This window comes from Pieris brassicae, chromosome 1, assembly GCF_905147105.1.
Source record: "Pieris brassicae chromosome 1, ilPieBrab1.1, whole genome shotgun sequence".
NCBI lineage: Eukaryota > Metazoa > Arthropoda > Insecta > Lepidoptera > Pieridae > Pieris > Pieris brassicae.
In genome coordinates, this window is record NC_059665.1 from 11,820,790 (window position 1) to 11,834,131 (window position 13,342).

Here is a 13,342-nt window from a genome sequence, read left to right on the forward strand (position 1 = left end):
AGAGAAATAAAAACTTGTAGTGGGGAAATTGGATAAAATGATCTTGATACTGTTTAATTTTTATTGATGTCTTTAGCTTTAATTAATGTGAAGTACATTATTTATTTGTATGAAGAATGTTGTTATACAACGGGTTCTTAAGATAGGAAAATATGTCATGAAAAATAAATAAATCATTAATAATTTATGTACTAATTTATTATATGTATAATTTTAATCATACAAGTAACTTAACTTCATTCAGAAAATTCCTTGCAACTTGCGCTTCTTGTTTTTCATCAGATGATGAAGGTAAAGCGGTGTTTTTTTATTAATCGCTCTTCTAGCATTTTAATTAATATATCTTGGTTATTGAAATCGTTGTAAATTTTCCTTACATGTTAACAACATTTTCGCCAATATCCTGCACCAATTTCTGATAAAGTTTCTACTGTTAAAAATCTATTTACATTTTATCAGCAACTTTTGCTGTCATTACACCCTGCATAATTTCTATGGGATTCAATGTGCAATAAAAAGGCCTTTATGTCCTTGAGTTTTTAATACTTCATCTATCAAATATAGGGATGTTGTCTTGTTTCACTACTTCAAGGAAATGACATTTAAGCCAAATATCATCGTAATGTAAATCATTTGCACGGAGTCATTTATTTATATCAGCGATACGATTGGCTTGTGTGAGCGGTTTGTTCATACGTAGGGATTGATAACTAGCATTACGCGTAACAATTTATTTTATACTTTCCTTCTCTCCTCTTTTTAACAGATGTGGAAAACACATCATCAATTGGTGACTCCAGAGCTGGTGATTTCCTCGCTCAAAGAATAGCTAGAAAAGACAGCAGTATAATGCTGCCAGCATTAAAGCTACACTGTCACGGGGACCAAACTTTTTAAATTTATTTTAATTTTCTATTTATAAATTTTTAATCATTATTATTACTTAAGACTATTTTAAATACTGTATATTTGTCTGTTGGAAAAAAAATATTGAAAGATAGATATGCAGGAGTAGGTTCAAGGTTAACAGCTGACAACTTAAATGTTACCCTAAGTCATATATAGAATTATAAATTGTTTCAAGTTTTGACTTTCCGTATTCCGTTGTGATTTAAAATTTTAAATATAATTTCAATTTGTATTACAAATATACAATTTGAAAGGTAGTTTTCCTTTGGAATTTACGTACAATTCAATTTCATTCCATAGTTATTATCAAGAATGGAAAATTGTTTAGAAGAAAGTGATATACAGGTGCCTGTGTCCCCACCGCGTCGTCGTAGATCTACATTTTTTGTAAGACGCGAATCTCTAGGTAAATAAACAATTTTTAATAATGAAATGGTTATGTAACAGGTGTTTTTATATAATGAAAATAAAATATCTTTCTGATTCACTTCGTGCTTAACATATACACTATTATACAATAATAATTCTCTATCCTATAATTTTTATTTTAAATTAATAATTCACTTTCTAGCGCCAGCTCTTCATGCAGAGAATAAACTGGATAGCACCAATGGAGATGAGAGGAAAGCACATAATGAAGCTGTCACAAAGTGTGTTTAATAATAATAGTAAATGTCTACATTAGCCTAATGGTTAATATTTGTCTCAACATTTTATTGAGAGGAAACAAACATGTTTCTACTGGCATATGGCCACCCACTCTACTTTTTTAAAAACATTTTATCAACTAATGCTATGAGCCTTTACAATTTTATTATTGTTGTGTTGGGCTCAGTAGGTAGGAAACTGAAATTTCTGTTCATTTTATTTTTTTCTAAAGTGTGTTATTTTGTTCTAAATATTTAAAAAAAATGATTTTAGAGTCACTAAATATTTGTTATGTGTATATCTAAGAAATATTTTGTTTTAGGTATTATAATGCTTTATTGTATGAAAAGTCATTGTGGAAAGAAGAATTAATAAGAAGACGTGATGTTTACCAAGAACTTCGCTTGTAAGTTTGAAATAACTTGTTTTTCCAAATAGCTTTCTTAGTATCGAGTTTTTCTAATATCAAAAATGTATGAGTTAAAAGTATCTTGATGCAATTTCAATTTTGTTTGTTTAGAGCAACAGTTTATAACCTTTTATTAATTTTTTAAACTTTCAGAAGACTGAAAGTATCATTTATTAATATTTCATATCTTGTAATAGGTTCAGAAGGCAATGGTTATGATTAAGATAAGATTGATATAAACCAAAACTGAAAAGATTTTCTATAATATTTAATGTAAATACATTATCTATTATGTTTACAATATTTTTCATGCCCAATTCTTGTTTGCAGACAATGCAAGATTGCTCAGAAAAGACCTAATTCCTTGGAAAGCCAAACTTATTCAGTTCTTAATGCAGAAGATATTGAATTTCTGAACAGAAAAATTAATTTATCTCAACTTATTGAAAGGCAGCAGGGTCTGCACAAATCTGTAAAAATTGCTCAAGCATTTTATCGAAAAGCAACTGAACTAGAAAATGTAATTCTTACAAATGTGGAATCTAAAATAGATAAAATTCATGATTATATATTTGAAAACAGTACTATGGATTTTGTAGAAAATTAAACCAATCATAAAATATTATATTTTAATTTTAGAGTATTTGCACAATATTTAATTCTAATTGAAAGTTTAAAAACAATTATTTAAGAACTTTATTATTATAGTTATGCCCATCAATAAAATCTCAAAATGTTTTATTCTTAATAAAAATATATCCTAGTAATTGGAGATTGACTCAATATGTTCAGCCTGGAATTGTTCCTAGCCAGTAGAAACAACAATTTTTTTTAATTTTGTAATACAACAAATTATATATATTCAAATTAAGTAATTTTCCATTTAAAAATTTGATTTTTGTATGTTTGTATAATTGAAAATATTCAATTAATTAAATTATTAAAGCATTTAGCTATAAACAAATTTCAACTACCATATGGTTATTATTAAGGTTTGTAATTAAAACAATCATCATTCAATGGACGACAAACTATCACAACTCACAAAATACAAAGTATGGCAGTACAATTTCCATGTGGCAGTGTTTAAGGATATCAATTCTGTGATCTAAAACCCTGAATTCCATTTTAAAACGAGAATGGAATTAAAAAATACTTACACCTACTACTATTTAACTTAAATACTCTTGGTAAACTACGTTAATTTTCATTGTTGAGTGAAAGGAATTAACGGTTTTGCAGGATATTAGTACTGGAATTAAACTTTTAAAACATACATAATATTAAAATTATAAATGATTTATTGACTTTTTAATATTGATAGCTTTTTGATAAAGTATATTGACAAAACTGTAAAGTATATGGTTGTTGTTACCAGCCCTAATACTTGTTTCTTTCACAGTCACCATAGTGACTGTTTATATATAATTAACAAAGAGAATTTGGTTACCCTTATAACTAGTTACATGTTAGGTCTGCAAGTCAAAGAAGAATGTAAACAACTGCAAAGAACGAAAGCTACTACTACTACTTCCTTACTTTTATTAATAGGAAAATGAGTTTGAAATTTAAAGTTGCCTTTAAAACAATTACACTTCTGCTTGTTGAAAAAATAATCATTATATATTAGATACCATAAACTGCAACCATAGTGGATGAGTGATTGTCACACCAATCTATAGGAAGATTATTCCTATCAGAAAAAAACTTAAAATTATTTAAATAGTTATGGAAATAGTAATGTTTAGCTATTCAATACATTTTCACCTGTAGTTTTTTTTAGACTAGGTCTGTTTTTACTTTTTCGAACATCTTTTCAAAAAGCTTTAGCCCGTCGTATTAATTTCATAATAAATTCAGTCAACACTTGTATAAAGGAACTTTCAAAAGGCAGAATATAGCACTCAACTTTTTAATTGTTTTGTGTGGAAACTTCGTCTTGTATGAAGTTTCTTCTCTTTGGTGTTTTTATATTCTCGACGACACGGACTATTTCTGAGATCTAATATAGTGTTTACTTTATCGACGATTCTTCGTGCTGTGTCGTGATCGCACTCAAAATCGTGTTTCTTATAAATTGCTGTGGCTTGGAAAGCACTGGAGTTACCTATAATTATAAATAAATAGAAAAGCTTTAAATATGAATAAAAAGTTAGTTAGTCTCATTTTTTTCAGGTTAAATAATGTGTTTAGAGATCCTTAAATCTCTCGCAGAAAAATAAAGATATTTGAATAAAAACTCAGGTTTAAAACCCTTAGTGTTATTTTTACCCTAGTAGTGAACAGTTTTTTGACAATAAATGATTAATTAAAATAATTGATGTACCTGCTGTGTATGAGTCGTTGAAGGCAGTATCATGACTAGGTGAGTAGACAATCCGGAATGATGTCTTATTGCTCTTTGCTTCTAGTATTTGACACCATGCCACCGAGTTCATGCTGTGCAGAAAGTATTTTGGCCTCGACTATAAAAAAATATTCAATATAATGATGAAAATAGAAAGAAGCAATAATGTAAGTAAGGAATGCAATCTCGAGTATTAATTCGAGATCTCAGGAAATTTTCGAAAACCAGAGAAAGTTATTTCCAGAATAACTTCTATCTACCTATCCTAGATTATTAGGAAGGATTTTGAAAATAAGCACGAGTAAGCTATTATAAGCGAAGTGTAAAAAGCTACCCCATACTCATAGAAACACGTGAACGACTTTTAGCTGCTCTCAGAATCTGTTCTAATTTCTCTTAAACTGTAATGTTTGTCTTTATGCAGCAGCGCGTTAATTAAAATCATCAAAAGAGGCAATTTATCTTAGTTTTCTGTTGCAGTGTTAATCTCATTACCAACAGTGGAGAAGTTTAGAAGCGTACCTGACGACTATAATAGTTTGATTATATTTTTAATTTCTTGCAATGGGAATTTCTTTAATTGGAATATTTCGTCGGCATTCAAGTATTCCAAGTAATTACAGGGACTTTCAAATATAACAACGGTGCGATTGCATTTATTCAACGTTCAGAGATAAGCTTGTTCATAGAAGAGATTAACTTTTCTGATGCTCCTGCCACTGAATGTCGTTAATACTACGATATCTCGTCATGTTAAGTTCGGGATTGATCTCGATAAATGGCACGAGATGTCGCGAAAAGCATTGCGTAAATGTTAGTATTAGTTGACTTACCCAAAATGCATGTTTTTGCGTTACAAGTGGGACAACTTCAATCTGATCCAGTGTTATACAGAGTTGGACTGGAGTGCTAGCCCTCACTTTGTGTAACAACTGTACCCGGTACAGCTTATCCTGTGGTGCGTCCGTCAAGGGCGGGCCCGACTGGAAGCCCAACCCCTTACCTAAGTTAACAAAAAGAAACATTAATTAGCTTGTTTTAGCAATAAATTAATTATATTTATGTCAATAAAAATTGTCACAGTATGTTCTCCATGAATACTTATCAAAATATACCTTCAGTAACAGAATACATGGCTTTCATAATTTCTGATGTATCACTGCCACCTGTATGCTGCTTGGTGGAGTTTATATTACTTTGTCCAGAATCAGGGGCTTTTGGGAAACAAAAGACACTGTGGCCCATATCAATATCTGGAATTGGCGTAGTCACTTGAATAATTTTGTCCTTTTGTTTTGTATCTATGAGCCCAAGACAGGTAAAACCAAACTTTGAACATGGTTCATTGTTGTCTAAGCAGGGGAAAGCCCAGTCAACTTCACCGTCATCCTCTGCTATACAAAGTCCATAATCATGTACTGAGCCAAGTGTAATATCAGGATGTTCTATACTGAAAAATTAAAATTGTGTACAAAGATTAGATTAGATTACCTAATAAAATGAATTGTGATCAAGTGTCAATATACAAATAGTTTTGATTGAGGTTATTGATGTTCCTATTTTTTTGTACTGCTTAGTATTAAATATAACTCCCATAAATTCATAAATTTCTGCTTCATTCATTTAAAATGCCAAATTGAAGACAGGCTAGGTTAGAGAGTTTCAGAAGATTTTACCTGCATAAGTGAGTAAGTAAAGGGATTTATTAACTTAAATAAAATAAAATATTACCTGTATTTATAGCAAGTGAAGCCTATCAAATCTTTGATCTTGGCACTGGCAATAACACAAACAATGACTGGATAATTTTGATGTTTTTCTGGGACAGTTGTCATGAAAATTTTAAATACTTTAGTCGGCAACCCAAGTTGTGCTGTGCCATCAAACTTTGCATACTCTAGATATTGACGATGAGGCAAATCAGGACACTTCTCTAATTGCTCTGTAAGTAAAGACTTCTGTTTTTGTGGCCTTTTAACCTCAACTTTTTTGAATGCTTCAGCTTTTTGGTCTTCAGTTAATTGAGGATATGGTTCTTCCCATTTTACCACTTTTATTTTCGCTGCCTTTTTTAAAGCTAATTCCTTTTTGTCTAGCCATTGCGCTGTGTTCGATCTTTGTCTGTAATAAAATTGTATCATATATCAAGTTACCAAAACACTTTTTCATTTGACTACCTAATTAAAGCTTTTTGAAACCATGATAATAAAATCTTATTTTAAGTCGTTCTAAGAGTCTGCTGTGTATAACCTGTGCCCTCCAAACTCTTCGTGACGGAACCAACTGCCATACATTGGATCCTCATCGCTGTCTTCCATATCAGGGTATGGATCAAACAGTGTCGCTATATCTCTCTCATCATCCTCAGCGAAACTGTCTCTGCCCTTACTTGTGCTTGGCCTATTTATTATTCTATTTTTCATACGCTTTTTCTCTTCAATTGCTTTGGTTTGGAAAATTTTTGAAAAATCTTCACCAGCCATTACAATTTCGCACAAACCGGTATCGTCTGTTGCAATAAATGCATCTCTTATATTTTTTAGAAGCCAAGCTTTGTTATCATAGGTAGCCATAGCTTTTAAATTCTTTTTTTTTGTAAAACTCAACTATTATTGGAATCTATTTTATAGTTTGTGCTTATAAACAAACATTATTAGGACCGAACGCAATTTGTCAAAGCCTTGACGGCTCAGAAGCTACAGATAATATATATTAAAATGTTGACAAAGAACTTAGAAGTCCCCTACAGAACGTATTGCTGTGAATTGAGATCGCGCGATGGAATGTTGCCACTTGCCAGCATCGATTAATTTGAGCTGCCTCAAATTCTTCTACATGTCGACAAAGATGGGATTGGGAGAGTAAGTGATGACTCTTGTATAACTCACGGTGTACCTCAAGGCAGATTTTAGTTTTGTTGTTGTTAAATGCCAATCAAAAAATACCATTTTGATGGAGAGAGAGATAACATAAAACTTCATAAATACAAGTTTTTAAAGCGTATAAAGGAAAACCGCGAAGCTGCAGAGAAAAATAAATTGAATGTCATTTATTTAGACGAGACTTACATTTACGGTTCATGTTTTGTGAATAAGTACTGGCAACGCAAAGATATGGCTGGTCCATCTAAAAGTATATCACTTGGAGCGAGGTGGATCATTGTAAACACTGGTGGATAAAATGGCTTTGTACCAAATTTTTGATTTCATCAAGCATGATAAGCTAATTGGAATGCTAGAAGAGCGATTTATAATAAACACCTTTTTATCATCACCATCATCTTTTATCGTTTTTATCATCGTCCTTTTATCGTTCTGAATGAGGTTTTAAGTTATTTGGATGATGTTGATAATTGGAATTTATGTAATAAATTAGTACATAAATTATTTACGATTGATTGATTTTTCATGAAATATTTTCCTATCTTATGAACCCGATGTAAAACAACATTCTGCATACAAATAAATAATGTACTTCATGTTCATTAATGCTAAAGATATAAATAAAAATTAAACAAAATCAAGATCAATTCAACAAATTAATCCAATTTTCCCAGTATTGCTCACAACAAATTTTTATTTGCCATGAGATTTCGGTAGAACTATAGTAGTATAGTACTGTAGTTTACTAGTTTTTGAACTTTATTGGTTCCCATAGTAACTGACGCTTGTCAATTGTCCGATTGAATAAGTAGTTGAACCAATAAATAATTATTGCAATATAATATAAATTCGAATAAATTCACAAATAAGTAATTAGTGCTTTATTACAATAACTAAAGCTATATTTTTATAATTTAAGGTTATATTCTTTATTTCCTATATATTGACAATAACCAGAGGAAATAAATAAAACAAAAAATATATTTTCTTGTAAGTAAAAAGCAATTTTTTTATTAGGGGTAACCAAAGGTCAAAATACTAACTATACTCATCTCTTTGCCAAAACAAAACTATAATACGTTACGTCCAAATTTTACTTGAGATTATACAAAATGTTAATTATAAAAGGTCATTATTTAAGCAACGCTGAAGTTTCCAAAGGATAGCATGCATCTTCTTAAATCTTGTACACAATCATAATAGGATTTATAAGGTGGTGCGAGAGTTGAATCATAGAGCTTTAATACTTCTACTAATTTCTTTATGGCCTCTCCATATTTTCCTTCTTCCATAGCAGCTCGACCAAGTGTGTACATTACCTCTGTGTCCTGAAAATATAAGAAACTTGGGTAAAGTAGGACAATAATTTATATTTTAAATTTTGAAATGTATTTTTCAGATATTAGGGTGTAATATGTGACATATTTTATTCAGATGGCAGATGAGGAAGGTTAGTTGGTAAAAAATATGACTATATAAATACTTGCTGGATACAAGGCAAACAGATGATCGTTGTTATTATAATAAACTAGATGATTTTTTTTAAACCTTTATACATAGTTTCCACTAAAAGACAACTCAAGACCAAGTCCTGCTTTTTGAAATCTTAGTATTGATAATTTATTTATTAATGGTGCCAATATTTATTCTGGTTACAGTAGAGGAAGAGGCAGAGGTAATAGAGGCAGGAGGAGCAGAAAGTGAAACTCCTCTTACTCCTGTGGAGACAGAGAAGCCTCTTGCCCCACCTAAATATGAAGTGCGACCTAGCCTTGGAGAAAAGTAAGCAAAGCCATTATCAGTACTAAAGGGCAGGGTTTCTTTTAGGATTTTTTCTCTCTCAAATCTGTCTTTATTAGGATGCTTTGAATATCTCTTATTTAAAGGACCAAGGTATATAATTCAAAATAATATTTTACAATAAGGTGAATAGCTTGTCATAGTCAAAATACATGTTTATTTTGTATTTAGTATATCTACCTAAAAAAAACAAGTCTTAATTTACGTTTACTGCTACAATCTGTATTCATGTTAAAAATGTATTATATAAATTATGTATAAAAAGTGTGGTATAAAAACTGTCAAGATTGTTCTCCAGGGCTTATCATAGTACTTAAAAGACTCCATCCGGGATCTACTATCACTCGTAAATTATAGATTTCAGGCTCAAAATGTGCGGGATATTATTGTATCGACAATGCAAGAGCAGTTGAGCGGGCGACAATACCGCTCCGACCAGGCGCCGCGATGGGCCAAACTTATCGCTAACGCCGTTCGGCAACGCGTTCAAGAGCTGGACATGAAACGGTAATCGATGCTAAAGGCCCATAACCACCAGAACCAAACATTAAATAAATGCCACTTGTTCAATTATTATATTTTTACAGGTACAAAGTAATAGTGCAAACAACAATACTGGAACTGAAAGGGGCCGGAGTAAAGTGTGGACAGCGATGTATATGGGACCCCGAGACAGATGACTATGCAGATGATTTGTATAGGAGTGATACAATATTCTGCTATACTATTGTGTACGGTGTATATTTATATTAGAATTTGCGGATTTCGCTCTCAACGTGATCACCGCCGATGCCTTTGATCGGAGCGTTGACAAATCAAGTGACAAATCTTAAAGATCTCGGGAGAAAATGAACATTTCACCTGAGCCCAGACCGCCGACTGATGGTGCAAGTGAGTCTTAAAAAGTTTTAGACTCACTTGCTACTTAACTGAAACTTAACATTAAACAAGAATAGTTCGATGGTATTTTTGTTTAATTTAATTCATTAATTAAGGTACGCGACGGTTGAAAATACTTGTATTGCAATAAATAATTATAGTTTTTGTGGTCATTTGCTTCCCATTAATAAACGTAAGCCAACATTTTCTCGTGATAAGAATGTCAACAATAGCCCAAAATGAGTTTAAAACAATTAAATTTATGCATTTATCATTCAAATAAGCCTATTTAACGGATATAAAATGGGCGATCATTATTAAAGGTCTTGAATAGCCGAGTGCGTTGTTTGTCGATTTACGGTTGTGATGCCGACTCGAGAAGGTATGCTGTTGCTGTATGAGGCGAGGGAACAGTGCAAACCGGCAAACCGGAGACTTTATTAAACTTAATTTAAACTGGATTGAACGTGAAATATAGATATAGCAAAAAGTGATTGGTACTGTGTTGTTAATAATGTTATATCGCGGAAATTGTGTATTTATGCTATTATTGAAATGAAAAATTATCACATCCATGTTAGGTATATTTTAGAAATTGCTAAAAGCCACAAGCCAAAACAGATATTTGCCTTATATTATCAAATGGATCGTAATTTGTTGTAATGCGGACATGGGATCGCTTCCAACTCGGCGGCTAATTTGTATGTAAATATATTATCGTCTTATGTTGCCAGAAAACGGTCGATTTTCGTTGTAGAGTAAAAAACAACAAGTTGACATGTTGATTTTCTAAATATAATAGCTTTTCGATTTAAAATACTAAAATAAAAGATAAATCAATTACCTGCAGTGCCTTCAATCCCTTCAAGATGTTAGTGAATTGTTGACAAAGTCCACATTTAACCATGAACTCTGTGCAATCATGGGCCACTGGCAATACATTGGGACAAGGTTGACCTGAATCGCATCTATGCAAAAGAATGATGTTGTAGATGAAAATTTCCGTAAAATTCGTCTTTTACTCATGTAGTCTCTGCCATCAAATTGACACATTAGACACTTACCTAAATCTCATATAAGTTTCATTCATTTGGTCGTAGCGAGGCCAATTCTGCTGACAAGGCTCGCAGGTACAATCAAACCAATACTGGTCTTTCAGAGTAGCCTGCCTCTCCTCTTTGGATGTCATGGTGAATATCGGTCCATAGTTCTCTGCAACTTCTTCTCCCTTCTTTATATTTTTTACAGAGCGCACGATTATGTAGGGTCCTGAAAAGTATCTGGAAAGGCAACTCTATACTTCAAAAATTTTAATTTGAAAAAAAATATGATTAACATTAACATATTTTTTATATCTATTTTTTACCTGTTCTTATTCTTAGTAGCTTAGTTCTCATTACCTGACAACACTCGGATCACACGAATGGTTAAATAACGCGAGGGTGGGAAACACAGCGCCTGCCACGAAAACTGAATCACCATTATGTTTGATTACATTTTGTTCCTGACGGGGCTTAGAACACTGTAATTCAAATACTTCATGAGCGTTAAACTGGAGAACTTGGGTGTTCTTTAGAATGAGACCTCCAAACAGTTCTACGTCGTCGCGATGTCTTTCAGCAACACCCATTGTCTTTATTTCATCTATATCTATAAGTGTTTCTCTAGGTTTGGTATCGAAATAACCACTTAGTTCAAGGAGCTTTACCAGAAATACTGCCATATGACTCCTATGCAGCAAGTCCTGCTTAGTTCTTTTATCTTCATGTGATACTAAGTTATAGATATTTCTGTAATCGTTTGTTTTGTATGGACCAGTGGGTTTTTTATCCAAATCTTTGCTTATTTCTTTGAAGTACTGTTTAGAGTTCTGAGTAATCATTCGCAAAGCTATGTGGCACGTGATAGAGCAACCCGATTTCCATATTAAGGGCAGGATAGGGCACTCATAAGCATGGTATGATGTCAGCGCCACTTCTTGGCAGTGGTCGCTACAGAATACTACGTTAGGGCATGTCGGACAGCCAAGAGCTATTGGGCATCTGCAATGATAAAAATCTTTTAGATTTCATTATTTATCAAAAGAATGCTTAAGTGTATCCAATAAGGATTATATAGTTTATATATATAATGCGTTATAGTACCTACTTAGAAAAACAGTTTTGACAATGCGTTGCAGCGTATTCTGCTAACAAAACACCGCTGTGTGGCTTTTCAATGAGCAGTGTTTCTCCAACTTGAATATCCCTGGAAGCTGTCGCATATCTTCCTCTTGTTTCATCATGGTCTATTTGAATAGCTTGAGATGCAGCGGGATAGTTTATATTATGTTTTCCAGGCAGTTTCGGCTTGGGCACAATTTTGTTTATGGGTTTGGGGTCTTTTGGATAGCCGGCGAGGACGAGGCCTTTGTTAAGAACCTCTAACATTAATTTTGCATCCGTTAGTAATTTTTGCTTCTTTTCTTGGTGCAGGTTTTTTGCTTCGTCAAGGGATGAGATAGTATTCCTAAAAAACACATTTTATAGATATTTCGATATTAAATAACTCATGTCGACGTGTTATTAATATCTAGTTTAGCTAAATGAGGTCTTTACATCATATTAGACGGCGGTGAAACGGTGACGAAGGAAAAATAATCAGAGAGAAAGGCTTAAAATTAAAACACACTGGAAAGCTTTGACAGCATCTTGGTTCCTCTTGAGTACCAGAAGACATCTGGCTCTTCTCTCATAAACCTTGTAACGCAAGTGGCGAGGATATCCCAAATCGAGACAGCGCCTGATGTCCGCCAGACACTCCTCATGTTGCTCCAAGTGATTGAGCGCAGCGGAGCGGTTTGCCAGTACAATAGCTAGTTCTTCAGCTGAAAAAATTGGTAAGAAGAATGGTTTGAAAGCATACCGCATCTCGGTATTTTAGTTGACATGATTGCAATTCTCATATACATTTGATTGTCTTCATAACTTATGTACATAATAAACACAACTTACTTTCTTTCTTTGGCATATTGATCAAACTCAAACTGTATAGTTGCATGGCCTTCGCCCAGTCACCTCTTTGCACTTCCCTATTTCCCTCATCCTTGAAAAGGCGTGCTTTCTCCAGACGCTTATTGACAGGAAACTCACCCCCACTTTTACATTTTGCTACTTCCGGTGTCAGGTCGTAGGATTTTATTAGAGGTAGACCACTTAAATATGCTACACGTTTTGAATTCGTTTCTAAATTAGCAAAATTTGTTCTCGTCACATCATCTAAAGAACTATTGACGTGTTCATGAAAATGCTTAAAAAACCCGACCACATCAGCCATTGTTGTAAAAGAACAAGCAAAATTGACTGCAATACTATTGCCAAGCGCAGGAGTTTAGGTTAAACACAGCGTGTTAGTGAAAGCCGGTGTAACGAGGCGATCTATTTTTATTTTTGGCTCCAACTGGTGTCTTGACTCGAAACATCTAAACAT

General features: G+C 32.8%; 4 protein-coding genes across 4 annotated transcripts; 2 read left to right on the plus strand and 2 right to left on the minus strand.

The window, feature by feature from the left end:
• Positions 1 to 1,088: 1,088 nt before the first annotated feature.
• Positions 1,089 to 2,580, plus strand: LOC123710413. The gene is made up of 4 exons (XM_045662283.1): positions 1,089 to 1,315; positions 1,481 to 1,559; positions 1,880 to 1,963; positions 2,297 to 2,580. Exons 1-4 carry the CDS (start codon positions 1,222 to 1,224, stop codon positions 2,571 to 2,573), a joined length of 534 nt encoding a protein of 177 aa, XP_045518239.1. The 5' UTR covers positions 1,089 to 1,221; the 3' UTR covers positions 2,574 to 2,580.
• Positions 2,581 to 3,249: 669 nt separating this feature from the next.
• LOC123707623 (stress-activated map kinase-interacting protein 1) lies at positions 3,250 to 6,996 on the minus strand. The gene is made up of 6 exons (XM_045657856.1): positions 6,564 to 6,996; positions 6,045 to 6,434; positions 5,429 to 5,763; positions 5,147 to 5,316; positions 4,293 to 4,431; positions 3,250 to 4,073 (listed from the first exon to the last, which is right to left on the minus strand). The coding sequence occupies exons 1-6, from the start codon at positions 6,884 to 6,886 to the stop codon at positions 3,871 to 3,873; spliced, it is 1,560 nt and encodes a 519-aa protein (XP_045513812.1). The 5' UTR covers positions 6,887 to 6,996; the 3' UTR covers positions 3,250 to 3,870.
• A 1,184-nt stretch (positions 6,997 to 8,180) lies between these two features.
• LOC123707613 (SET and MYND domain-containing protein 4-like) lies at positions 8,181 to 13,242 on the minus strand. Its single transcript, XM_045657844.1, has 7 exons — positions 12,868 to 13,242; positions 12,545 to 12,740; positions 12,023 to 12,382; positions 11,275 to 11,916; positions 10,939 to 11,154; positions 10,719 to 10,842; positions 8,181 to 8,523 (listed from the first exon to the last, which is right to left on the minus strand). Exons 1-7 carry the CDS (start codon positions 13,187 to 13,189, stop codon positions 8,332 to 8,334), a joined length of 2,052 nt encoding a protein of 683 aa, XP_045513800.1. The 5' UTR covers positions 13,190 to 13,242; the 3' UTR covers positions 8,181 to 8,331.
• On the plus strand, positions 8,589 to 10,039 carry LOC123707632 (dynein light chain Tctex-type protein 2B-like). The gene is made up of 4 exons (XM_045657868.1): positions 8,589 to 8,645; positions 8,854 to 8,977; positions 9,353 to 9,502; positions 9,583 to 10,039. Exons 1-4 carry the CDS (start codon positions 8,630 to 8,632, stop codon positions 9,746 to 9,748), a joined length of 456 nt encoding a protein of 151 aa, XP_045513824.1. The 5' UTR covers positions 8,589 to 8,629; the 3' UTR covers positions 9,749 to 10,039.
• Positions 13,243 to 13,342: the final 100 nt, after the last annotated feature.

Coding starts and splice junctions, on each gene's coding strand:
- LOC123710413 (XM_045662283.1), top strand. CDS start 1,222: ATGGAAAATTGTTTAGAAGAAAGTGATATACAGGTGCCTGTGTCCCCA. Junction 1,560..1,879: donor CATAATGAAGCTGTCACAAA/GTGTGTTTAATA, acceptor ATTTTGTTTTAG/GTATTATAATGCTTTATTGT. Junction 1,964..2,296: donor GTTTACCAAGAACTTCGCTT/GTAAGTTTGAAA, acceptor TCTTGTTTGCAG/ACAATGCAAGATTGCTCAGA.
- LOC123707613 (XM_045657844.1), bottom strand. CDS start 13,189: ATGGCTGATGTGGTCGGGTTTTTTAAGCATTTTCATGAACACGTCAAT. Junction 12,741..12,867: donor CAATATGCCAAAGAAAGAAA/GTAAGTTGTGTT, acceptor CAATTTTTTCAG/CTGAAGAACTAGCTATTGTA. Junction 10,843..10,938: donor GAAACTTATATGAGATTTAG/GTAAGTGTCTAA, acceptor TCTTTTGCATAG/ATGCGATTCAGGTCAACCTT.
- LOC123707623 (XM_045657856.1), bottom strand. CDS start 6,886: ATGGCTACCTATGATAACAAAGCTTGGCTTCTAAAAAATATAAGAGAT. Junction 5,317..5,428: donor CATGTATTCTGTTACTGAAG/GTATATTTTGAT, acceptor TTGTTAACTTAG/GTAAGGGGTTGGGCTTCCAG. Junction 4,074..4,292: donor CAACGACTCATACACAGCAG/GTACATCAATTA, acceptor TTATAATTATAG/GTAACTCCAGTGCTTTCCAA.
- LOC123707632 (XM_045657868.1), top strand. Junction 8,978..9,352: donor CGACCTAGCCTTGGAGAAAA/GTAAGCAAAGCC, acceptor CGTAAATTATAG/ATTTCAGGCTCAAAATGTGC. Junction 9,503..9,582: donor CAAGAGCTGGACATGAAACG/GTAATCGATGCT, acceptor ATATTTTTACAG/GTACAAAGTAATAGTGCAAA.